This window comes from Leuciscus leuciscus (genome assembly GCF_965113295.1).
Source record: "Leuciscus leuciscus genome assembly, chromosome: 10".
In the NCBI taxonomy this organism is placed as follows: Eukaryota; Metazoa; Chordata; class Actinopteri; order Cypriniformes; family Leuciscidae; genus Leuciscus; species Leuciscus leuciscus.
The window spans coordinates 33,188,033-33,214,742 of record NC_138734.1 but is presented as its reverse complement, the minus strand read 5'-3'; the positions used below and the strand labels follow the sequence as shown (position 1 = coordinate 33,214,742).

General features: G+C 37.1%; 1 protein-coding gene across 1 annotated transcript; it reads left to right on the top strand.

Moving 5' to 3' along the window:
- The first annotated feature begins 211 nt into the window (after positions 1-211).
- bmal2 (basic helix-loop-helix ARNT like 2) lies at positions 212-26,408 on the top strand. The gene is made up of 17 exons (XM_082181952.1): positions 212-538; positions 11,734-11,860; positions 13,178-13,231; positions 13,333-13,374; positions 13,600-13,757; positions 13,913-13,992; positions 14,150-14,242; positions 14,872-14,989; positions 17,358-17,504; positions 18,357-18,597; positions 19,555-19,661; positions 20,270-20,420; positions 20,538-20,605; positions 21,042-21,159; positions 21,534-21,624; positions 21,713-21,812; positions 22,494-26,408. The coding sequence occupies exons 1-17, from the start codon at positions 481-483 to the stop codon at positions 22,643-22,645; spliced, it is 1,905 nt and encodes a 634-aa protein (XP_082038078.1). The 5' UTR covers positions 212-480; the 3' UTR covers positions 22,646-26,408.
- The last annotated feature ends 302 nt before the right edge of the window (positions 26,409-26,710 follow it).

Below are 26,710 nucleotides of genomic sequence, written 5' to 3'. Positions count from 1 at the left end.
AAATATGATGGTGCAGAAGCTGAATGCGACATGGTCGAATCACATTGCTGCAATCGAAAGGATGACAGTGTCCAGCAGCAGCCGTTCCGTTCAGGACCCGCATACCGCCATCGCATCCGTGACCGCATTTTTCTCGGCTTGCGTAACATATCGCGTGACTTACTAGGTTAGTAACGTGAGGGTAAGGACAGCACGAGAAGGCGGTGTGATGATGGTAGGAGGAGATTGTGCGCCGTCGTCTTCCGCGTTTCCCGGGATTTCAACCACTGTCCTGCATACATCGTGTCCTCTCCTTGCACGTTTTTACGCTCAGCCCACCCTCCCAATTCAGTTAGTTGAAAAGAAAAATAATTGAATCAATATACAGGCCTCGCCGTCCCCCCCCTCCTTTTTCTCTCTCCCCCCTTTGCAAATAACCACCGCCTTCGGTTCTCCACATGCAGCATCGGAGTCCTGGGCCGCGGCGTACCGGCTCCAGCCATGTCGGCGAGGAATACAGCGACTGGTGGCGGTGACGGAGCGACGGGGGAAAAGACAGGTAACGCCGCCTGAAACAATACAAGTTACGTTAGTCCACCCTCAACGGGTCCGCATGAAGTTGGGTGTAATTGCGCTGTGTGCCGGCCGGGCGGAGGAGAGGGGAGATCTCGGTGTTCCCCGCTGATTGGTTTGCACACTCGCGTTCGCAGCGAAACTAGGTCAGTAGTTCAGTAGAGCGAACTCTAGCAAACACAAGCAGGGCTGCGTAGGAGCCGCTCTCAGAGGCACATTTTGATCTTTAACGCCGCGTTTAATCACATATTCTGGTTTTAATGTGACTGACAGGCACGTATTTTAAATGTAGGATGTTTTTCTGTAGATATTTTGCGAGGCCTTGGCTGATTGGCTGCCGTCGCATTCAGTCAGTTCAGTTGTGGTTTATTTTAAACGTCTTAATACATTTATTTACATTGCTACTGGCGACTTTTTCTTTTTTGTTTTGTTGAACTTTGTTTCGTTCATATGGCCAACTATTTTTATATACAGGTTATATTTTCCTAAACCTACTCCGAGATCGAGAAAAAAAAAAAGGAATCGGATCTTATCCGGAAAAACACGTCAAATCGACGATTTACTGTGTTTACATTTGCGTATAAGGGTTGGAAATAGTAATGTAGCTGTTCTGTTCGCCATTCTGATACATATGTTTTAATTATTCATGTTCCCTAACAAATTTAGCTATTCTTTTAATAGTACTTTTGAGGAATAATGTTTGTAGAAATAAGTAATGTTTTGAACTCAGCACTCTATTGTTTAACACGAAATATACAAAGTAACGTTAATCAGAAATTAAATATAAAATTCTGACTATTAACTGAGACATAAATGCATTTAAAAAGAAAACAGTAAGTTAAATGGTAAACAAACAGAAAATGTGATGACTATTAACTGATTCCTTGAATTATTTTGTATAATATATTACTGATTACCACAAACCCCATGTATCTCTAAACGTTGTCATAACCAATCAAAAAGTAGTAAAAAAAAAATTGGTTTATTTTAAGATTGATATGTTCTCGGTTCTCAACCATTAGCTTACAAATAGAAAACTAGGCTATAATGCTGGTTTCATACTTGCAATGCTGGTTTCATTGACTTCTCACTGTTTTGATAGTGAAATGAGTTCACAAAATCAAAAAAGATCACCAAAACTCTGTCTAGCACAGATGCCTTTCCCCTAGTGAATTCAATGAGTGAAACTGCATGTTGTTGTGACGTAAATGTGAATCATTCGCATTGTGAGGTCATCGTGCTGCCTGATGTAGTCTGATTTCTTGTAACGTGACCTTGTAACGTGACGGTTGTGTAATATGTAGGTCAAACACTTACACAGCGCACGTGCAGGCTTGGGCTGTGATGCCCTCCTCTTCTTCAGGCGTTGCTTTCTCTTTTCAGCCTAACACAATCAGTGAGCCTTTGCATAACTAGCCTATAAACAATCCGAAACAAAGCTGTTTAATGTAATAGGACAATTGTGCTAATAATTCCTGCTAAACGTGTAACCTAAATCTGCTGCCAGTTTGGTTTGTCTGGTCTCGTGACAGACACCCCCTCCCTTCCCCAACACTGAGAAACGTGACTGGAATTTAGGGTCTTATCTGGAAAGTGTGTCTCTTAGGTAACTGGCCTTTTGAGTTATAGTTTCCAGTCATTTCACTGATAGGCGTTTTTTTCAGGTCAGTTATTTATTTTCTGGCCCATCTGATAAATTATAACTTAGCTGACAAATAAATGCACTTGCCTTGGCAAATTGTCTGGGAATAATTCATGGAGGAAGAAGACAGCATAACATCAATACCTTCATCTCGATTTAATGTGGGGTATACCTCAATGACAATATATATTAATATTTGGAGATAATAAAGAGAATAAAATGTTAATTAAAAGTGCATTGCAAAAACAATGCAGTGCATTAGAAAAATGCACATAGAATGAGCTGAAGTCCTACATTTACAATATTATATTTAATATATTATTTATTATATTTAATTCTTTATAATTAATTTATTTTATTTAGTGCTGTCAAATCGATTAATCGCATCTGACATAAAAAATATTATACATATGTCTGTGTGCATGTGTGTATATATACATACTGTATACACACACATATATATGTTTATGTACATGTATGTATTGTCGAGTTGACTGGAGACTGTTATATTCAGACATGATTCACTAACACACAGACACTGACTGAGTGTTTTTGACCAAAGGGTTTGGAAACATTTAGGATTCAGTTATGATTAATTAAAAAATCCATCACAGTTTAAATATGTATCGGAGGTATACAGTATAAACACAGACATAAAACATCAAATGTTTTAATAGAAGTTCATAGTCTTTATGTATTCATAAAAGTAGGTCAGAAGAACAGGGGTGTATTACGATGCTTTTGCACTGTTTAATCAACACTTTGACCACTGCATGTCTAGCTGTAGATGTATGTCTGATGTAGATGAAATGTGTTGCACTATGGCTTGCTACACCTGATTCTGAGCTACAGGGAAGACTTTACATCTCAGAGGACCTTATTGCATGAAAGTCACGGAGAGCAAGTATTTGTTGTATTAGTCAGTAAATTTGTTTGAGAAATGTTATCGCAATTTATAATCTATTCTTTTTAAGGAATAAGGAACTGTATTTTAGTACAATTAAAATGAGAATTATTCAGCTGAGCATTTAAGATTGTAGTATTAGTGGGTCATCCCTGTAAGTGTTGAATATACACTTTGTCATGGTCCTTGAAGAGGTTCTCTGATTTGAATGGCGAGGCTATTTTGAGTATGCGTTTGATTAAACTGAATAGAGAGTTCTTTTCATGGTCTCGTTCTTAAGGACCTCTTTACATCATTGTTTTTAAATCCTGGAGATCATTGTCAGGAGTGATTGTTTGGCTGTCAGTCTTTCAGATTATCCCATCGCAACTCTTTGTGTCAGTTTTGTGGCTTTCACTCAACTTCCTCTCCTGTCAAAGAGATGGTTTCCGGTTGCCTACATGTCTATCAGAAAATCATGTGATTGTTGATTATGCTATTTAGATGTTAAGCATTTTAACTGATTGTCTTGCCTAGTTTCACGTTCTTGGTTATTCATGTTTGTATAGTGATTATTATTTTAGTTAAAGGAGTAACAGCGTCAAGCAAGTTTATCCAGTTTATAACAAATCCACATCAGAATAATTTCTTGTCATCAAAATCTGTGACTAGGTGTGTTATAATAAAATATAATCAAACTTTCTTAACTAAAACATGCAATACAAAGTGTAATTGGCAGATAAAAGGATTAGAAGCAATAATAATTAGTACATTAAAATTTAAAAGTCAATGCCACAATTTTTCTTATACATTAAGAGGTAAACACAAAAAAGCGTGAGACTGAAACTCATGTGATCCATTAGAAATATGTACGGTTTGTAAAAAGAATGATACTTTTATATAGCTACATAATACTTTTATACTTTTATTGTTGAATTTTTGAGTTAGTTTAATTAGTAAATGCTTTTTAAAATAGTGCTCTAGCTTATGAATGTGGTGGTTACAGCCCTGTATTAATTGCCCAATTATCAAAATGCTAAAGTGTTCTAAATTGTCAGCTGTGGAGGCAAGGCACTTTTGTAATTTGTTAGAAAAATTAGGTCATGTCTAAACTTGAATACCTTTTTTAAACTAATTTGTCACGTTTATGGATTCCCACATTTCTTGAGTAAAAATTAAGCGTTTTGAAATTAGGGAAAGTTGAAGTCATTTTCACAACATTAATAGCCTATGAAAAAGTCTGGAAATAAACATCAGTGCCTTCTGAGTTTTGCTTTCGTCATACAGAAAATCTGCTGTTTATTGCCAAGATGCTTCAACTGGCTTGGTTTGTGGTTTAAAACAACCTAGACATTAGTAATCGACATTTTGGCTTTAGTGACAGGAATGTGCCAGTGTTTTATTCAACCATGGGAAGAATTAACATGGTTTTTCATTTAAATCAGGGTTTCTCAAACTCGGTCCTGGAGGGCCACTGTCCTGCACAGTTTAGCTCCAACCCTGATCAAACACACCTGAGCAAGCTAATCAATTCGCGTCCCAATTCGCATACTATCCGTCCTAAATAGTATTCGAAAATAGAATTAGTACGTCCCAAATCGTAGTATGTTGAAATGAGTGTTCCAAAGATACCCGGATGGTCTACTATTTCCGGTCAGAATCCGAAGTGCAGATCGATGCACACAATAATGGCTAATATTGCCCACAACCCATCGGGCGTTGGACGAGGATTCGGTTAGAACTACAAACACGAGTGAAAAGTGTTAAAAAACTACAGACATGGAGGACGCGCGAGTCTGGCGGTTATTTTTTTTATTTAACCTTTATTTATCCAGGTAAACTGTTTGAGAACCACTTCTCATTTACAAACATGACCTGGGCCAGAGGCTACAAGAATAAATAGGACATACTGTACAACTGTACATAGTTGAACACATGACACATAGAACAAGCAATTGAATTAAGAAAGGTAGACAACAAAGAAAAGAGAAAAATAAAAATAATAAAGTGCTTAAATATGTATGTATAAATATGATTCATGATTGTCAGCAGGAACAATCCCGGTTATGTAGAGAGGTTTAGATAAAGGGGTTTGAGTGATTCATTATCAGTATCTAACCTGACGAATTTTTATTCGTTGTCTACATTATATTTCATCTGCAGATGCATTGTGAACTTTTGTAAAGATACGTTTTAGCCATTAACTTTTAAATGCATCATTATATTCAAATTGCAAACACATGAGGAGAGTCTCCGCATGAAAGACCCATGACTGGCAGATAAACGTGCAAATACATTTCTCTCTGAAACGGTAGGAAATTAAATTAGATTGAATGGAGGATTTTAACTGTGACAAGATGATTGACAGGGCAGTTTGCGGTGACAGGATGCACGCGACAGATCTGTCCGTTAAAATGACGAAATAGTATGTCCCAAAGCTTGCCTACTCTTTTGCTACACACTCAAAAGTATGTACTTTTTCTTCACAAAAAGAGTACATACTTATAGGGCGTAGTATAAGTAGGCGAATTGGGACGCAGCGAATGTCTTCAGGATCACTAGAAAGTAGAAACTCACAGCTAGGTGTGTTTGTCAGGGTTGGAGCTAAACTGTGCAGGACAGTGGCCCTCCAGGACCGAGTTTGAGAAACCCTGATCTAAATAATCAATCATTTGTTGTTACATTTTAATAAGGCACTAAACCATTTGTCAATTTCACAGTTTATCAGTAACCATAGCTTTTCTTTTTAAGCTTAAACCTCACACAACTAATAATTGCAAGATGTCTGTTTATTTAATCAATATTTCATTATATATATTTCATATATTTATTTATTTAGTTGTTTTTGGCAAGTAGCCATTTAATAAGTGGAGTAATCTACAAAATAAATCCATTCAGGTTGATAGCAGACCCCTCTGCCACAGTGACTTTTTATCTCTCAATTCTGACTTTTCTTCTCTCACAATTGTGTCTGTTGGTCTTAGAGGCTTAACGCAACAGGTGAAGCAGGTGGAAAAACAGATTGCACTGTGAAAGCCTGTTCATGAATAAGTTGCTCTGCTCACAGGGAGTTTGTGAATGGATTTTGGTGGTCAATGGCTATAACAGATGACAAATACAGCTTCATAATGTCCCTTGGTGGCAGGTAAAAAAAAAAAAGTCATACCAAAGTTTTTTTTCACAAATACTATGATCACCTCATGTGAAGTGAGTTTTTTCCGATTTATAAAGTCAGAATTGCGTGATATAACTTCAGAATTGCAAGATAGAAAGTCCAATTCTGAGATTAAAATAATGTTTTTTTGCTCAGAATTGCAAATTAATATCTTTCAATTCTGACTTTATAACTCGTAATTGCAACTTTACAGTATATCACACAACTCTGAGACAAAAAGTCAGAATTGCGAGTTTATATCACGTAATTACGAGAAGAAAAATAATAACAATGCATTGGCGGAAACAATGTTCCATACCCTCTGTTTCATGTCGGGGTTCTGATCACCCTGCTGTGATTTATTTTTGGGATTACTTACGTTTTTGTGTCACGAGTGATATATTGATTTAAAATGAAAAGCTGATTTGGCAGCGCAAGTTATTGTGATACCCAACTTAAAGATGAGAGAGCTGATAACACGATGTTATGACCTGTCTAAGCTCAGGCCGCGAATCACAAATCATTCTTCACTCGCAAAACCTCAAAGATGCCAGCCAGCTAGATAACTTAACCATGTTGTAGACTTGTAGTCAAGACCGCCTAAACCGAGACCAAGACACTACCAAGACCAGAGGGTATCGAGACCAAGACAAGACCAAGACCAAGACAGACCAAGTCAAGACCAAGACCAAGTCGAGACCAAGACCGAGACCAAGTCGAGACCGGAGGGGAAAAAAAACAGACTAGTGTTGAAGCTAAGCAACTTGTATGAATTCAAGAACAGCAGCATACTAGGGTTCAGCCGCAGTTTACATTCAATACATATTAGACGGTATTACTTCAACTACACAGGCAGAACAATACAGAGACAGACCATGTCATGTGTGTGACTGTGAGCTCACTGTAAATGTTTTTGCAGACTGGGTGAGATCAACTATGTGTAGCAATTGCATGACGGCTGTTACTGCACTATTAGAGGATTGAGACTCCCTTAACTTTTGAGTACTGTTGAGGACTGACATGACTGGTACTGATGGTTCATCTGACAAAACATCAAACACCTCCAACACCATCTTGCTCCTCCAACAACTGTCTAAAGAATGAGAAATATGTAACCAATTGAAATTATACTTAATGTGTAGATGAAATCGTAACATCAAATTAAAGATACAAAATTATAAACTTGGATTAGGCCTAATGTTTAGTCAACACAACGGAGATATGCAGATGATATTTAAAAGACCATTTATTTAGTCTAACACCATCTTAAATACAATACTGTAATCAAACAACACACACACACAGAGAGATATCAAAGTCACAAATTCATCTAAGCAAATGCCTGCCTATCTCTGCCGATTTCGGAGTCTCCAAATGAATCCATTCTGCAACTTTTAAATACATAATTCAATTTTTAAAAACGAAATTATAGGCTTAAGTAGTCGTTTTGTCGCTATGGTTACACACACACACACACACACCGTTGGCGGTGCGCTCAAAGTCATCTGTCCGTTGTGCAGTTACTCAAAATCTCCTGAATGAAGTTAAAACCCATCATGTCACTGATATGTGTTTTTTAATTCAAGTGATCAAAGTGCCCGTTGCCGCCGCGATCAGTGGCGCGGATAAAGTGTTTTCTGGTGTGGCTCGCGCACACGCCGAACTTTCACTCGGACGCGCGCTTCAATCCATTCCGTTGCGGATAATAATGTTGCATTATCGAACGTTGTGTCGTCGTGGATATTGTAGTATTGTATTGCTAAATTCTCCGACCACTATGTCGGTCTGAGACAGCGAGACCTAGACAAGACCGAGAGGTCCGAGACCAAGACCAAAGACCGTCAAGACCGAGACCACGTAAAAGTGGTCTCAAGACCGGTCTCGAGACATACATACATCACTACCATGTTGACATATTTAAAGTTTTTGCAAAACACTATGATCAGCTAACAAATGACAATGCGTCAACAGTAGTTATTATAGAACCATGTGTTTACCTGTCAAACATTTAGCTGAACTGTCACTTAAATGCTTAACTCAGGTTGATGAAGCGCAAAATACCAAGGTGTGGTGCCAAAAGTGTGCTAAAATCGATTCCCTGTCCTACTTTCATGCACTTTTGTCACATTTCTTTGCACAATGGTTGAAGTAAATAAATTGAGTTTGGACATGTTTCTCATGCAACTCTATGGTCACAGCGTAAAGTATAGGCTAATGAATAATTACCTCACCTTATGACATGATCATTTTTCTTTGTGATTTTTCACAGTAACCGTTTTTTCAAGTAATTTAGTTGGACTATCTAGTACTGACTTGACTACTGAGACACTTTTTCAATATGTGGGTGTGTATTGCTTTTAATGCTTTTAAAGAGTATAATTACACTTACAATGGATTTGTTTTGAGAACGAAGCAGGTAAGGTTAATATGTTGAGTGATGTTCTTCGTTTTGAGGTTGAATACTTACTACTTTGGAATATGATTGTTCCATTCCTACGCACATGCATGCATGTACAGTACAGGCCAAAAGTTTGGAAACATTACTATTTTTAATGTTTTTGAAAGAAGTTTCTTCTGCTCATCAAGCCTGCATTTATTTGATCAAAAATACAGAAAAAAACAGTAATATTGTGAAATATTATTACAACTTAAAATAATAGTTTTCTATTTGAATATCCTTTAAAAAATAATTTATTCCTGTGGTGCAAAGCTGAATTTTCAGGATCATTACTCCAGTCTTCAGTGTCACATGTGACATCCAGTCTATCACATGATCCTTTAGAAATCATTCTAATATTCTGATTTATTATGAGTGTTGGAAACAGTTCTGCTGCCTAGTATATTTGATGAATAAAAGGTTAAAAAGAACTGCATTTATTCAAAATAAAAAAATATTTTCTAATAATATAAATCTTCTTTACTATCACTTTTTTTAATCAATTTAACACATCCTTGCTGAATAAAAGTATTGATTTATTTCAAAAAAAGAAAAGAAAAAAATTACTGACCAGTAGTGTATATTGTTGTTACAAAAGATTTCAATTTTTTTTTAAATGGCTTCTTTTTTTTTTTACTTCAAAAAAAAAAAATTATTCAACAAAGTATCCTAAAAAAGTATCACAGTTTATGAAAAAAATATTAAGCAGCAGAACTGTTTCCAACTTTGATAATGAATCATCATATTAGAATGATTTCTAAAGGATCATGTGATAGACTGGAGTAATGATCCTGAAAATTCAGCTTTGCATCACCGGAATAAATAATTTTTTAAAGTATATTCAAATATAAAACTATTATTTTAAGTTGTAATAATATTTCACAATATTACAGTTTTTTCTGTATTTTTGATCAAATAAATGCAGGCTTGATGAGCAGAAGAAACTTCTTTCAAAAACATAGTTATACAATAGTAATGTTTCCAAACTTTTGGCCTGTACTGTATGTATGCATGCATGTGTATTCGTTTGAATGGTCCTTGAAAATCTTCACATCAGTGTGAATAGTGAGTCAGTGAAATGGCCTTTCTCTTGTGCAAATGACATCACGCAGTTGTCATGAGCGCTAGCATCTAAATGCAGGTCAGTGGAGTCCAGATAATATCATGAGCCAGTGAAAGACGGAGCTCTTCATTGTTGGGTACGGCCTCATAAAACCAAATAATCCCACCGCAGATCTTCACTCCAGCGCACAGAATTAAAAATCAGGTTGTTGCCGATCTGTTAATGTCTATTTAGGTCACAAGGCTTGCAGAGGACTGTTAAATATAGGAGCCAGGGCCACAAGCTGTGTTTGGCCTGGCCCGTGCCATTGTCGCCCGTACTGTACACATGCCCGAGGACGAGTGTGTCTGTTGGTCTTAGAGGCTTAAAGGAACAGGTGAAGCAGGCGGGAAAAACAGATTGCACTGTGAAAGCCTGTTCATGAATAAGTTGCTCTACTCGCTGGGAGTTTGTGAATGGATTTTGGTGGTCAATGGCTATAACAGATGGTGAATACAGCTTCATTATGTCCCTTGGTGGCAGGAAGTGCTGCAGAGTTTGATTTTTAAAAAAGTCACACTGCAGTTATTCCAACAAATATTATGATTGCGATATGAACTGAAATGAACCGCCCTCATGTGAAGTGAGTTTTTTCTCTTTGTAACTTTACTTCATCATGGACTAGGCTAGTTGTTGTTATTTTTTCAATAATATATATTTTTTTGATTTAAAGTAATTATTATTGATTGTCATAATTCGATTAAAGTAATTATTATTGATTGTCATAATAATAATAATAATAATAATAATGATAATTACACAATTTATTATCATTATTGAATTTTATAATATAGTAGTAACATTTCTGTTTACATTTCTTTACTTTGAGTTTGGTAAAAAAGATTTAGGCCTATGTTTGTTGTTTTCAATATGCTTTCCATTCTTGTGAAATGTTGTCATCCCCTTTGGTTCCCCAGTTGTGTTATTTGATTTGTTTAGTGATAATGTGGTGAAAAAGTAAAGAGAAGCTGGTGCACTTTGAATTCACAATGCATTTCAACTCCGCAAAATCATGTCGTGAACCAAACCACTCTTTTTTTCTTTTTAATGTTTATATATTTATTATGCACTGCAATTTCATTGTATACCTGATGTGCAATGACAAAGACTCTTATCTTATCACCTGCTAGAGTTTGTGTGGAGTACTTACCCTTTAACTTTGAACATATTTGTTTAAATTGCACTTTTCTACATTTTAATAATCACACTAGGCCAGTTAGCCATGGATTTTTTTTCTTTCGATAAATAGAAAACAAAACTGAAATGGTATCTATTGACGTTAAGAGATTTTTTTTCCATCAGATTCCAGTGCCTTCATTTGAAAGAGTAACTAAATACTGCTGAGTGAAAAAAAAAAACCTTTTTTTTAATTTATTTTTTGCCAAAACCCAGAAGCTAAATCTGTTTGAACTCAATGACTGTATGGTGTTTTGTCCTCAGACTGGATGTAATGTAAATAAACCTAGATACACGGCCATAAAGGCTTCTGGTTTTGAAGCCTTGTTTGTACAGGAGGCCAAAGACCGTATAAGAATTGATGTTTCATTGTCTAAATGGGCCGATAGATGAGCATAAAGGAAGGAGTGATGTAAGTTCTAGCGGTGGTGAAGTAGGTTGTCTGTATTGTGCTTATGGTCGGCTTGCCTCAATACAGCAAGTAGTTCTCTCTGAACTTTCTGGGTTTCTGGGTTTTAAGATTACTCTCTAAAAATGTTTGTTTTGTTTTGTTTTTCTTGTGACTGCTTTCACAAGATAAAAATGTCCTGTTTATTATTTAGGTCGCCACACAGGAAAAAAGTATCATTCTGAATTCACATAAAAATCTGTTATGAAATGTATTCCACGGTGCCCTGGTTCCAATATGTAGCACGTAGTTGAACTTTGCAGTCCTGCCTACTTCACAATGTTTTGGCACGTTTCTTTTTGTCACTTTACTAAAATAAATCCCTCCCACTAATGGCAGGAGATGCATTAGAGGAACCCCAGGGCCTCTCCGTCTCTCTGTCTGGTTTGATGACCCCCACCTCAGTCATCGGCATGGCCTCAGGCATGGAGCTGCCCAGGAAACGGAAAGGCAGCATGGACATCCCGTAAGTAAATTTTTTAATATTTTTTTATTTGTTTTTACTAGTAGTGACTAGTGCTTTGACAAAAATATGACAGTAACTGTGCATATCACAATATTGTTATTTTCGCAGTAAAATAAAATGAAAGATGCAATGTTTTGTATATTAACAATGTAAATAACAGTATGGTATTGCCTTTTTTAAATAATAAAATTACTCCAATGATTAATTTTATATACACCATTTTTTAGAAGTTGTTTTATTTTGAAAGAAATTAATACTTTTATCCAGCAAGGAGCACAGATTATTATTATTTTTATCAAATGTGACATTTATAATTTCATTTATAATAAGTAAATGCTGTTCTTTTGAACTTTCTATTCATCAAGGATTCCTGAAAAAAATAAAATAAATTATCATGGTTTTCACAAAAGAATTAAGCAGTTTCAGCTGTAATAATAAAATCAGCATATTAGCATGATTTCTGAAGGATCATGTGACCCTGAAGACTAATAATGATGCTGAGCATTTATCTTTGCCATCACAGGAATAAATGACATTTTAATTATTTATTAAAAAGTTATTTTAATTTATAATAGTATTTCACAATATTACTGTTTTGCTGTATTTTTGATCAAATAAATGCAGCTTTGATGAGCATAAGAGACTTCTTTCTTTGAATGGTAGTGTAATTTATTCCTAAACATTTTTTATTTTTATTATTTAACTCTATTTATCTCCTTTGTATAGTTTATTTGTTTATTAGGAAGTTGATAGACACAAAGCAAAAGTAATGTTTGTTCATAAGTTAATTAATATGGCAACAGTGCAAAAACATCTTCATATTGTATAACTTTATAACATGAATACAAATAGATAGTTCTGTCTCTTAATTCTGATTGGTCACTTGTACATACTTGCATATCTGTTTAATTCTATTAATTTGGCAAATTGAGAAGGTGTACTAAAGCTGTAAATAGCTGATCTTTTGGGATTTGCCTAACAATATATTAACTTGCCTCTGCCTCTTTGATTTTTGCATTATTCTCTATTTTTATGTTTTATTTTTTTGTAAAAAACTGTGCTTCCCACATAAATGACTATATATATGCCATACCCCCCAGCCACTAGTGTCTAGAAAGAGTATATATGTGGGTGTGAGATATTGGGCTGATTTGTATGACTAACATCCTCTTGTTTGGCCTGTTGTCCCCCGTCCTGCTTTTCTGAATGAGCCGAGATGTGTTGGGAAGGGAAGTGCGTGGTCTGTGTATAATGTCCTATTTGAATCACGGCAGCATTTCATGAGTCACTTTACTCATCTCACCACTTTCTTTCCAGAGAAACAAAATCTGCATCAAATCTAGACGAGGATATGGAGGATGATCAGGAAAGGTATTGTGCCAATTATCGATACCAAGTATGACTCGCCCTGATCCACAATTTTATTCTTTATTTTTAACGTCTGTATGCCTTTTATTATTTTGTTTTTATAGATCAGAAGGAGACGACCAGCACTTAAAAATTAAGTGCATCAGGTACTTATTGTCTCTAAATATTTATGGGGATTATTTATTTGTTTGTACTTTATTTATTCTCATTTACCCCCTTTATTTTTCTCCCTTTATTTATTTATTTATTTGTTCCCCTTTTTATTTGCAGTTTCAAGTCCCAATGAAACTCAAAGACTTAAGTAGTTTATTGACGTTATATTTCAGCAACGTTGAGTATCTTGGTACTTACGACATAATGTCGTCTTTTAGGGAACCTCACAGTCAGATCGAGAAACGACGGCGAGATAAGATGAATAACTTGATTGACGAGTTGGCAGCAATGATTCCCACCTGTAACCCCATGTCCCGAAAGCTTGACAAGCTCACTGTGTTACGAATGGCTGTCCAGCACCTCAAATCACTCAAAGGTACCTAGACACCTGTCTTTACAATTAGCTTTTCTATGTAGACTAGCATGCACAAAGATTAATATTGAGCTTAAAAATGTATTTTTCCTCATGAATACGTAATTAAAGCATAACAAACATGGTCATACAGTGGTGTAATGGAGTCCTGTTTTTAGGAGCGACCAACTCCTTTGCAGAAGCCAATTACAAACCTGCATTCCTCCCAGATGATGAGCTCAAGCACCTTGTCCTAAGGGTAAATCCTACAATTGTGCCTATGTCTTGAATATGCATACTATAGGAGAAGAAATATCACAGCAAATATTGATAATGTGGGTGGAAGGACATTTTGACTGTTTGCAATTGCGAAATGACAACGTTAAACTCAAGCGATCTCTCCCTCTCTTGTCCAGGCTGCGGATGGATTTCTCTTTGTGGTTGGCTGTGATCGTGGAAAAATTGTCTTCTTCTCAGAATCTGTTTCAAAAATCCTGAACTACTGTCGGGTAGGAGAATTTGACTCTAAAAAGAGCAACTATTTGCCAAGTATTTTCAATTGAAAGTAGCTAAAGGCCGCTCAAAAAAATCACTAAATGTCACCAGATGACGTAATTCACCAACTGTCTGCAGTTTACATCGTATTTTTTACATCGGTTTTCTCTCAGTGCTCACATACTGTAATTTTTATATAATATATGGCCACCAAATGTCCAATACAGCTGTTCTTATTTACATATTTTCTGTCAGACAATGGAACGAGTATGATAGCAGTCCAAAAATTTGCTAGATTTGTTGCTAGTCGCTATTTTGAAGAAGAAATAAGTTGCTACAGAGATCTGAAAAAAGTCGCTAAATTGGAATTCAATCCTGTGCACATATGTCTATAAAAACAATTTCAATCCTTTAAGCATAAGATTTTTGTTTAAAGGGTTTTATGAGGTCACAAGTAACATAAATCAGTCTAGAATGTCCAAACATTTTACTGGTGGTATAATATTTGAAGTATTTTGAGGACCGTTAAAAAAAAAAAAAATCATTAGTTTACCTGATGATAACAGTTAAGCTGATGATATTGTGAACTGTTAGCAGAATATATTAGTCAGATCATGGCTCATTTGAATATTTTTCTCCCCAGACTGAGTTAATTGGACAGAGCCTGTTTGATTATGTTCATCCAAAGGACATTGGAAAAGTGAAGGAACAGCTGTCTGCCTCTGAACTCTACCCACGGGAGCGCCTCATAGATGCCAAAAGTAAGCATATTTAGGCTATGTTCACACTTAGCGTCTTTTTTCAAACTGCCAGCGTCTGTTCTACATTATAACCCTATGGAGTAAACCGTTTTTTCAAAAAAGTCCTGAGCGCTTTTTTAGACGCCACCGCCGGCGTCTTTTTCTGCAGCTCAGAGCGTCTTTTTAAGTTGAAAAAAGTTCAACTTTTCTGAAAAGAACGCCCTACGTCAAGCGCCTTTTTGACAGCTGACCAATGACAAGCGAGTAGCGAGACCTGTCGTTTCCATAACAACAAGAACAACTGTCTGTCGTGCACCCACAAACGTCTTTGTGAACCGACATTCTCCTCCCCGGTAACTTCAAAAGCCAACGCAAGAGCCAACTTTCTCTTTCTTGACATTTTTTGCATCACACAGCACTAGGCTACTGTTGCAGCTCTTGTTATAGCAGCCCGGTCTCACCCCAAAACGTCATATACTGACGCGTCTTGACCATGCGTCAACATACGACGAAAAGGGTACCCCTTTAACGTCAATATGAGACGCAGACAGAAGCGCACCAGCAGCGCCTCCTAGCGGTACCCTAACGCATACCTAAACCTACCCATAACCCGAATCGTCACATATGGACGTTATGGGGGTACCCTTTTCGTCGTATGTTGACGCATGGTCAAGACGCGTCAGTATATGCGCCAGCCACAAAAGACGCGCTCGGCTGCTATTTGTAACCGAACGCTGCCAGCGTTTTTTTTTGCTAAAAAAACGCCGTTGTCAACTTTTTCTTGTCAAAAAAGACGCTAAGTGTGAACATAGCCTTAAGCCGTATAAATGTTATGTGTCAAGTATACATGCTTCCTTAATGCTTTTAAGTGCTTAAACAGTTTTATGTCTTTACGTGCTTAGACAGTTTTATGTTTTTCCGTGCTTATACAGTTTTATGTCTTTCCGTATACACTGTGTTCAACCTGCTTAAAGGTAGGGTAGGTAATCCTTTTTCTAAAAAAAAAACATTCCAAATTTGTTTAAACTGTCTTTATATACCAATACATAATTAAAATATAAGTACTCTGAAAAAGAAAATATAAAAATCGAGTGACTGTAGACCTTTTAATCTGCAATAAACACAGCTCATTATTTCCATTCACTCCACCCCCTCCCTTCTGAGCTCCTTCCAAAGCCACGCCCCCAAAACACATGAACGCGCGACGCCAAATGCTCAGGCTCAGCTGGAACAAGACGCATTTATTACCTGAGACGAGTGGAGAGGAAGGAGCGCAGTACATACAGTGACATCATGTCAGAATCACATGTAATAAAATACCTAACTTTATCACTATGAATATAAACAAATGAGATTTATTTTAGTACTCACTATCAAGCTAGCATATCGATAATGGTAAAGTTTCATTCGGTAACGAGCTATATTTATAAGGCAAAACTAAAAACAGGTTGCATTGATACACGTTTTTCCATTACCATCAGTTACACTGTGATGAAGGTGAATTTCGTGTAAGATTCATAACATATACAGTGTTTTGCATGTAAGAGTTTCCATGATGAAAACATTGTTGACTCTAATGAAGACTAACGTACACTCCGAGTCCGGAGACAAGTACCGCATCGTCGGCTCGAGGACAGGTCCGGGGTTGAGGGCGAAGCAGAGGAGGTCGTTCAAGAGTGCGGGCAGGGTCCGAGGAAGTAGTTTTTGCCTTGTTTGCCTTCGCTGACTGCATATGCAGGTGCTTTGAGCTGAATATTTCCGGGAACGGTGACATGTGATGAGTGCACGCAGGGCAGCGCGCGCAGTGGGGCTCGGGGCGGGCACGAGACATGAAGGCATCTGATTGGTTCTTTACATTCGCACCGAATGGCAGTGATTGGTCAGAGTTTTTACTGTCCTGCAGCTGCTACAGAGGTCTGATTTTTTTCATTCCTTTTTCTAAACACATAATGTATTGACTACTATCAGGATGGAAGGACCATTTCACCCAGTATAAAAAAAAGTGTTTCTGAACAGGATTACCTACCCTACCTTTAATAAACAAAGTAAACACTACCATTTAAAAGTTGTTTTGGAAAGAAGTCTCTCATGAGTGTTTAAAGTGTTAGTTTATTATTCGTTTATTACCTTCCCACATGTTTCAAACCTGGATCCTGGCAAAAAAGCACAATTAAAAGTAGTCCATATGACCCATGGGCTGCATTTGAAGCCCTTCGAAGCCATAAAATTGCTTTTTGTAAAGAAAACAGGATTGCTTTTTTGTAAGGATTTGGAACAACATGAGGGTGAGTAAATGATAACAGAACACAAATTTTTTGGGGAAGCATTCCTTTAACCAATCCAACTCTCTCGTGTGTGTGTGTGTGTGTGTGTGTGTGTGTGTGTGTAGCGGGGTTGCAGGTACAGGCTGATCTACCTGTCGGAGCGGCTCGGCTGTGCTCTGGAGCCCGGCGCTCATTCTTCTGCCGAATGAAGTACAATAAAGTTAGCATTAAAGAGGAGAAGGACTTTCAGGCTGGTGCCTCAAAAAAGAAAGGTCAGTAGAATTACAATTTTACAGTCAAGTTGTTAAAGGTAGTTTTCTAAATCCAGAGATGACATTAAATGAATCAGAAGAGACTTGTGTTCATGAAGCTAATCGACTGTGTTGAAACACATTACTAAAGTGTTTTGTGATTGCTCTGTAAAAAAAAAAAGAAATAGTAGAAATTAAAATAAAGTTTCAATTTCCTTGACTTCAGACCGCATATGAGCGGAAAACATCTTCATGTCTCTGTTCTTGCTGAGAACCAGTTATCCAAGTGGTCATTTTGTGACGTGTTGATGACGTGGCCTGCATATTTACTCCATTACACACGTCATCTTTTCTTCTTTCTTCTCGCCACATGCAGTAGTGTGAGCACAGCTTGTGGGATTTTATTCCGACAGCTGTATCCCTACAAACTTGGATAGTTGGATAGTGACTTCACTTTGGAAAGTGTTGTGCTGTGATGTCTGGACTTGGATAGCATTGATGTTTCTGTTCTTGGTGAGCATAGTCTTTTCCAAACTGGCCCAAGCAGTTAGTTGACTAGTCATTCAGACAGCCCCGTAAAGCTATGCATTGATTATTTTTATGCATTAAACATGCATTATCAACTATTTTTTCAAAAACACAATTTGTTCAACATGTTAAGCAAAAGCTTATATTTAAGCTTAGTGTCACTTTTGGCACAGTACAAAAAAAACAAAAAAAACATGTTTTTCACCACACGTTTTTAGATTAAATAGAGCAAATCGAAAAGGGAAGGAAACGTGCACCTTGTGACCCTCTTTAACAACATATGGTGGAACATTTGGCTCACAGCTCACCTGTAAATTGATTCGTGTTGATTGGCTGCCCCATCAGAGTCCCAGCGGTACTGCACCGTGCACTGCACGGGATACATGCGTGTCTGGCCCACACGCCAGCTGGGCACGGAGGGGGAGGCCGAGGTTGACAAAGAGAGCTCACACTTCAGTTGCCTGGTAGCAGTGGGCCGTGTGCACCCCCACACCCTCCCGCAGGCCAACGGAGAGATCAAGGTCAAGCCCACCGAATTTGTCACCCGCTACGCCATGGATGGCAAATTCACCTTTGTGGATCAACGGTTAGTTTACCCTCGTTTTAGGGTAAAACGAAATGTTTTTTTTTTCTTTTTTGTTTTTTTTACTTGGAATCATAGTCGTTTGCACAAAAATAGCCTCACAGTATGTAATTACCTTCATTTATTCAGTAGTAAGTTGACTTTACGTGGACACGACATTCTCACTAGAGGGCGACATGTGTTTTCTTATCAAAACTTGTATTAGTTTGGCACTTGTTAAAGGGAGACAACTATATTTAGTTGTAACGTTGGGGAGTAACTACACTGTAAAAAATGTTTTTTTGAAGTTGTAAAAAAAGGATTATTGGAGTATGATTTACAAGAAAATAGTCTTTCTACTACAAAATTTCATACTTAATTCAATGTTACTTGCCGTTTGTTTGCAATTATTTGTGAAATTTACTAGCAGAGAAAATTTGAGTAAATCATAAACCATTTTTCCTAATAGTATACTTCACAGTATTTTTCAGTAATCTATGTAAATTATTTAAAATATAATAAAAAATAATACAAATTAAAATATAATAAATATATAATACAAATACTTTTATATAATAAGAATAATTATGAAAAAAAATCATTCCAGTTTTTTCGCTTTTTAATCTGCTCAAGTTTGAAAATCGTTCAATGATAATTGAAGCTGATAATTTAAGATGAACTGTATAATTTCTGGTGTACCAAATATAATGAATGCTTTGAAACCGTCTTTTATTTATGTATTTTTTTATTTATTTTTGTAAACATCATCTGCAATTGGTCGGAAATGCAAATAGTCCCGCCCCAGACTCACAGCACTGCTGTCATGTAAGGATAGCCGAGATTCGAAGTTTTGATAGTGCCACAGTGTTTACACTTTCTCTGGGAAATCAACCTGTCAATGGTTTACTCACAGTTGCCTCTGCATGTTGTGACAGGGGAAAGTATTTAGCAAGTATTTATCCATTTGTATTATGCACACAGAGCCACCATTATTCTAGGTTACTTACCCCAGGAGCTGCTAGGCACATCCTGCTATGAATACTTCCACCTGGACGACCTGCCTCATTTGGCGGATAGACACAGAAAAGGTACAGTGCGTCTAGATTCTTACTATTAGGAACAGTGGAGCTGTAAACAGAGTTTCCTGAAAGTATTTTCCAAGAATCTGGGCAGATTGCCTAGAACAGAGAAGGACACGAGTAGCCAAATCCTCATCATCCATCATTAATCATTAGTCTTACTTCTAAAGAACATTAGAACAGCTTTCAATGGCAGATACGCATGGCCAGTGCCTCAGAGAGATCCTCGTAGATTTATATTGGATTACATGCATGCATGTGCAAGTACAAAAAAAGAAAAACGGTCATTGTTTACTTGCACTCGTGTAAATCCAATCCTGTATATGTTGATGGTACTGACCACTCGTCCAAATAAGGAAAGTGAATGAGGGCCCGTCAAGTTCCTCAAAATATAAAATGAGGGTTAAATTGACTGCTTTTTGGAGCTTTGACAGCCTGGATCTCCATTTACTTTCATTATATGCAAATTAGTGATCTGTACATTCAACATTATATTTGTGTTCTATCAGAAATAAAAAGTCATATGGAATTGGAATTTTGTGAGTAAATGACATAAAATTTTATTTTTGGGTGCACTATCCCTTTAATGTGTCATTTTGGTTGCTTCCTTTTTACAGTGCTGAGGAGTAAAGAAAAGATTGAGACAAATTGCTATAAGTTCAAAACGAAATATGGCTCTTTCGTTACTTTACAAAGTCAGTGGTTTAGTTTTATAAATCCCTGGACCAAAGAAGTAGAATACATAGTGTCAACCAACACAGTTATATCGTAAGTACCCTTTTTTGCTTTTACTCAGTATCGATGTCATGATTCAACCTGTCGAAGCCAAATTCTGAGATCGATGAGATAACAGATTATTATCGACTCTTTTTCCACCTGACTCAGCGGTAAAAGTAATCCAGGTGGATCAGGGGATAAAGCCGAACAGCCTAGCAGTTCCAAGGCCTCGGAGGGTGAGTATTAAGATCTACCAATGTTGTCAATATGGTTAGTTTCTAGGCGTGTGCCTATAATTTACATATTGGATTGCAAGATCATACACAAGGGAAAAGAGACAAATAGAAATACAAATGGGTTATTCAACGTGCCAGCTGTATGAATGGAAGTCTAGTCTTCCAGTTAAAAGAGCCAGTCACCTTTTTAGATAGATGCATCTCCATTTGTTTTGTTGTTAGGTTATTATTTTTTTTGTTGCTTTGCTTTTTTTTGTGTTTTTTTTAACTGTAGTTGTATGCCCTTTGCATGCATAAAAAAAGCTGCTCAGAGGACATTACCAAGACAGACGCAAACAGCATTTTTCCCCCCCTGTGTTTCGCAAGCCTCTGTTATTATTAACTTTAAACATATCTGACTCTGGTCCGATAGTAATTTTTGTGTTTTGTTTTGTAGATGATGCCAAGAAGTCTCAACAATTTCCAATCATCCCAGGGATCTCCAGTGCATCAGGCATGATTTACGCTGGATGCATAGGGACCCAAATCGCTAATGAGATAATGGACTATAATAGGTAAACCAATTATGTAGATTCCTTTCCATTATTATTATTATTATACGTGATTTACAGTGAAATATTACAAGCAATGAAAATTGCAAATGGATTGAATGTAAACTAGTTATCCAACAAATTACTTAAATTGTAAGGTCAATTAGTTTAAGTTTTCCTTCTGTATTTAATATAAAATAAAATAAATCAGATTTGACTTTTGATTTTTTTAGCAGCAGTGTTTTGGCGTACTGTACTTTATCTGTTGTTGCCAGGCAGTTTGCATGGTAAAAGATACTTGGAAGCACTGCGTCAATTAGTCAGTTTTGATAATATGCAGTTCCGCACATCCCTAAAGAAAAGATCTTTGAATTCTGATGTCACGCTGTTTTCTTAAGGATGAACTCCTCACCATCCAGCGGCAATACAAGTCCGTTCAGTGTACTGCAGGACAAGTCTCCACTGGCCCTTGCGCAGGCCAGCAGCAACGTGAGTCTGCCGAACAACTGTCTGTGTGTTTAGAAATGATTTTGTGCTTTATTGCATTCTAACACAACTGTACTCCTCATGCTGTAAGGTGCCAAATGGGGAAGCAACAGACGTGGAGATGCCTGGCAAATCAAGCTCAGAGGATGAAGCGCGGGGTGGGCCCTTCACAACGGGTGAAAATCTCATGGGTAGATAAAAGCACTATATTGCATTTAGTCATGTGGTACTAAAGATATTATAGCTTGTCAAGAACATGTCTGGGTTTTTCCTGGATGGGGGAGGATTGTTTTGTAAAAAGAAAATTAAGCCTGTTTTTTAAAACAGCTTTTTGTTTCACATTATGTAGTTTTGTTTTGTTTATTCTCATTCATATTGATTCTCATAATACAGTAATATGAATTACATTTATGCATTTGCCAGATGCTTTTATCCAAAGCAATTTATTCATCATGATAGACATTGTATCAGTTTTTGCTAAGAAATTAACTCGTGACCTTGGCCAGGCAAGCTATGAGAATCATGTTTATTATTAATATTATTTGGTATCAAATATATATATATATTTGATGAATCATTAGTAAAACGCTGATAAATCTTTTTGTCATGGAAGATGAATGATAATTGGGCCAAATTTTAAATCTATGCTGTTGACTAAAGACAAATTCATTAAAAACTAAAATCAATACTTTTTTGTTTTACAGTTGTTCTTATAAAATGTAGATGTTTTGTCCCTTTTGTTTTTAGAAATAAGTGTGGAAATCTTTTTGAAATTATGTTGCGCTAAAGATACTGTGCAATACTTTGCTTTAACCAAATAAAATATGGCACTCAGTTTTTTTCCATTCTCTTCCTCTGTGTCTGTCCTCCAGAGGGAAGCTCTCAGTTGGATCTTGAGGGAGTTCCTGGGTTGGCCGCTCTAAGCACTGATGAGGCAGCCATGGCAGTCATTATGAGCTTACTGGAGACCGATGCCAACCTGGGTGAAGCCGTGGACTTTAACGAGATGCACTGGTCTCTGTGAACACACAGCTCAATTTTTTTTGTTTTTTAAGACCCGTCTTATCTGGAGCTTTTTAAAATTAACCATCCATTAATTTTCACTAGGCAGCCAGCCTTCAACAATTCTTTGACTTATATGTTTTTAATTTATTAGTGTTTTTAAATGCGTATGGACAAGCTGCGTGGCAGGTTATCTAATGTGGCTGGCCTTGGATGGTGGATCTCTCGGAGTACCTTAAGCTGAGTACCTTAAGCAACAGGACCAGGTTTTATGTGGTCTGGTGTGCATTTCTTCATCTCAGCTCTGAGGTCACTCTTACCCCTTGGCAAGGATCAGAAAGGAGAGACGTTATTGGCCTGTTTTGCCATGTTGAGGAACACATGCCTCAGCCAAGCCATAAGGCAAGAACTAAAATGCTTCACTGTGATCCAGTGGCGTAAGGATTTCAAAATAGTTTCCTTAGTCAATCAACACTTGAACTGTACATGGATGCTTTGAGGCAAAGCTGGACTGATTTTTTTTTTTTATATATATGTGCGTGTGTGTATATATATAATATATATATAAACAAACGACATAGGATTCCTTTGGCAAGGGAAGCCTGGTAGTTAATTTTCCCTTTTAGAGCATAAATTGTCTTGAATTCAATGTTTCATGATGAACAACAGTGGAACAATTGGGAGGGGTATTGGTGAGCGCTTGTGGTTATTTGTAAAACAGAACTACTTGAAAATACTGTGTGGAAAAATTGGATGTTTGAGGATCACCGTTAGGCCTGACATTTGTTTTGTTTTTTTCCTCTCTAGTCTACAAATCTGTGTGCGAATGTGTGCTTTTCTGTCAGACCTTAGTCTGACCTGCCAGGGCTACGCTACTCTTGAAATAGGGCCGTCACTACAATTCACAGGGCCTGGGACAACTTTTTTTTACTGATGGGCCCAGTGAGTAAGCTGTATTATAGATATAGAGGATCTGGGAAAATGTTCCCAGTTTTCTCCCCTTCAGGTGTATAATTAGATCTTCTGTTCTGAAGGAATGCCTGGATGGAGATCAGCAACCAGTAAAATGGTGATTGGAAATTGGACAAAGTTGTCCGCAAATAAGGGCAGGGTCTCTCAGGGAACAATTCATGGAAACCCCGTCTCAAAATCCTTTGTCGGATCAGCCAAGTACAACTTTTTAGACACTTGTGTAAAGATGTGTTCAAACTTAAACTTTGTTCTTGGCTTCATTCTTTCATTAGGTCTTGTTCAGTTATGTGCAAAGAGGTATAACATGCTTATGTGAGAAGCATTTAGTAGGTGATTGTTTAAACTTTGTATTTTAGAATTATATCCCATAATGTAATTATGGGAATACATTTATTTCTACTAAACTTCAAAATACTAACAATCACTTTGTATAGTGTAAAACTCAACAATAGAGTAATGGGGAGAGATGGTCGCAACTTCTTCTTGCTTCAAGCCAAGATTTATTATAAATCCAACCATGAAGTCATGATGGTAACCTACTTTAAAAAGTATAATTAACCATAAAATGACCATCTATAATAATTTACTCACCCTCATGTCTTTTTCAAACCTGTGTGACTTTCTTTTATGGGACAAGTTTAGAATTAGAAGAATGTTAACAGCACTTTTTTTTCCCCAAGTAATGAAAGTCGATTGTGACCAGGGGCTGTCAAGCTTAAATGCGGACTAAAAATAATCATAGAAGTATAGTCCATAAGATCTGTACGCTAATTTAAATACAACTTCCACCTCTGTAGATCTCATTTGTGACATTTTCTTGGTTTCAGGGTTGCGTTTTACCTTATCTTAAGGCTGGAATACACTATACAACTTTTGCCCTGATTTACGTTCGTAGAGTGTGATCCTCAGTCGGTCAATGTATGACGTTGTTTGCTCTGAGTTCTTGTTGTATGATGCCTAGTAATTTAAAATCTGTTCAGATTTAAAGTCGTATACTGTATATCAGCCATTTGGAAAAAAAGAAAACTCTTTTAGAACAACAAGAAAGTCATGGAAATGTAATTTTTGGCCGTACTCTTACTTTAACCTAAGGCAAGAGACCTAAGAACATGTTTTTACAGTTTTTAAATGGTATTACATTAATCTTTGAATAGATCTATCAAAGGACAATGTCCACGGCAGATTTCAGCCTCGAAAACATGACACCTCATTTTGGGCAAATGACCTTTATAGGCTGTTAAAATGATTGAATGATTCCCTTTCTTATAACAATTCCCTGTTTTTTATATTATAATTGAGTTCTTATTTGCATATGCACATCCTCGGGATACTGATTCTCTCTCTGTCTTGCTCTTTCTATGTTTCGCACTCTCTTGTAACAAATATTTTCCAAAACAGTTTCTCTCGGGTAATCGTTCAGCTCAGTGAATTCACATTTCAGCCTGGCTTTGTATCCGACTTTGCACATTTTCTTCCCAAATTTTGCTTCCCTTGTTTCTGGTGACCTTTAAATCAGGCGGTCAGCGTACTGTACTGCTTTACTGTGACGGTGCATATGTGCCACAGGAGTCTCATGACCTGGTGATGGAAATGGCCGATTTTGACCAATTATACCAAAGCAATTTGACCCCATATAGACATATTTCAAGTACCCTTAACGCTCAGCTGCCCTGTGCTGTCAGATGTCTTGTGATTCTGTGACTATGGTGTGAGCTGCTTTTAAAAATGTCTTCATATCATTGTCTGCTCTGCCACATGCTGCCAAGAGCTTACTTGAAGGGAGGAACCCACCCAGCCCATCCAGCGGAAATGAAATCCCGCTAGATGATGTGAACGTAATGGGTTTATATTGTGAAAATAAGTCTTGCCGCGATCCATTGCTCACCCAACGCTTGGCTTTGTAAACGTACCGTATTGCCCTGAAATACAAAAGTGTAATTTCCTTAAACCTGACTGAAATTTCATGGGATCAACTGTAAGTGCTTGTCATACAGGTGGTTAGATGTGTTAGCCAATCACAGTTCTTGTAAGATGGCCATGTTTTGATGGGGCGGTTACAGCCTTAGGCACAGGAACAGCTGCTTTGTTCGTCCCAATGTACGAGCGTTGAGCCATAACTGCAGGCTGGTCCTAAAAGAGGTAAAATGACAATTGTGATTTTTATTACTATCCACTCCCCCACTTAGCGTAACTGTTTTTTAACGTGACTATGTTCTGTTTGGACTGTCGTTCTGCTGTTGCACTCGGCAGAAATCAAGTACTGTACATGAGTTTAAACCACAGACCTTTTCTGTCGCTTTTGTTCTAATTTCAGATCTCTCTCTTTATGTAGAATTTCTTGATTTTATATTGTTCCAGTACATTCATGCATGCCTTTTTGTGTACCCTTTGCTTTTCTTTTCTTCTTTTGTTGTTCTGTTAGCTGTCTAATGGTATTGGATAAAGGTTTTTGCCTTACAAGACAGTGAAAGACTTGTACGTTGTTCTGTTTCTCTTTGATTGTTGAGTGTGTGATGAAATGGGTTTGGATACTCTGAAGACTGTTCATCATTTCCGTGAATATCTCAGTCGGGGAGCAGCCGTTGGGTCAAGCCACCAGATCTGCATGCGTGCGCCTCGTCGCTCTGTCCAGGGGCCTCGTCCAGGGAGGGCCCTTTTTGTCTTTTGCTTATTTCCTTCTCCTCTGTTTGTTATCAAGCATTGGTATGATGCCATCGCTGCTGCTGTCAACAAGTCTGGTTAGTAGCGGAGAATCTGTCTCTCCAGATTGACATGTAAAAAGATTCTTAAATAAACAACATTAGTTTCCTGTACATCTGTGTTGGTTTGTCATGTGTTGAAAATACCTTTTAAATTTTGCATTAGCACACTTGCTTGTATGTTTAAACACTACTGCTCAAAAGTAAGTGTTAGTAAGATGTTTTTTTGAAAGCAGTTAATACTTTTATTCAGCGAGGATGCATTCAATTGATCAAAAGTGACTGTAAAAATGTTTGTTACATATCATTTTATCAATGTAGGCTAATTTCTATTCATCAAAGAATCCTGCAAAACAATGTATCAGTTTCTACAAAAATATTAAGTAACAATTGTTTTCAGCATTGAGAATAATAAG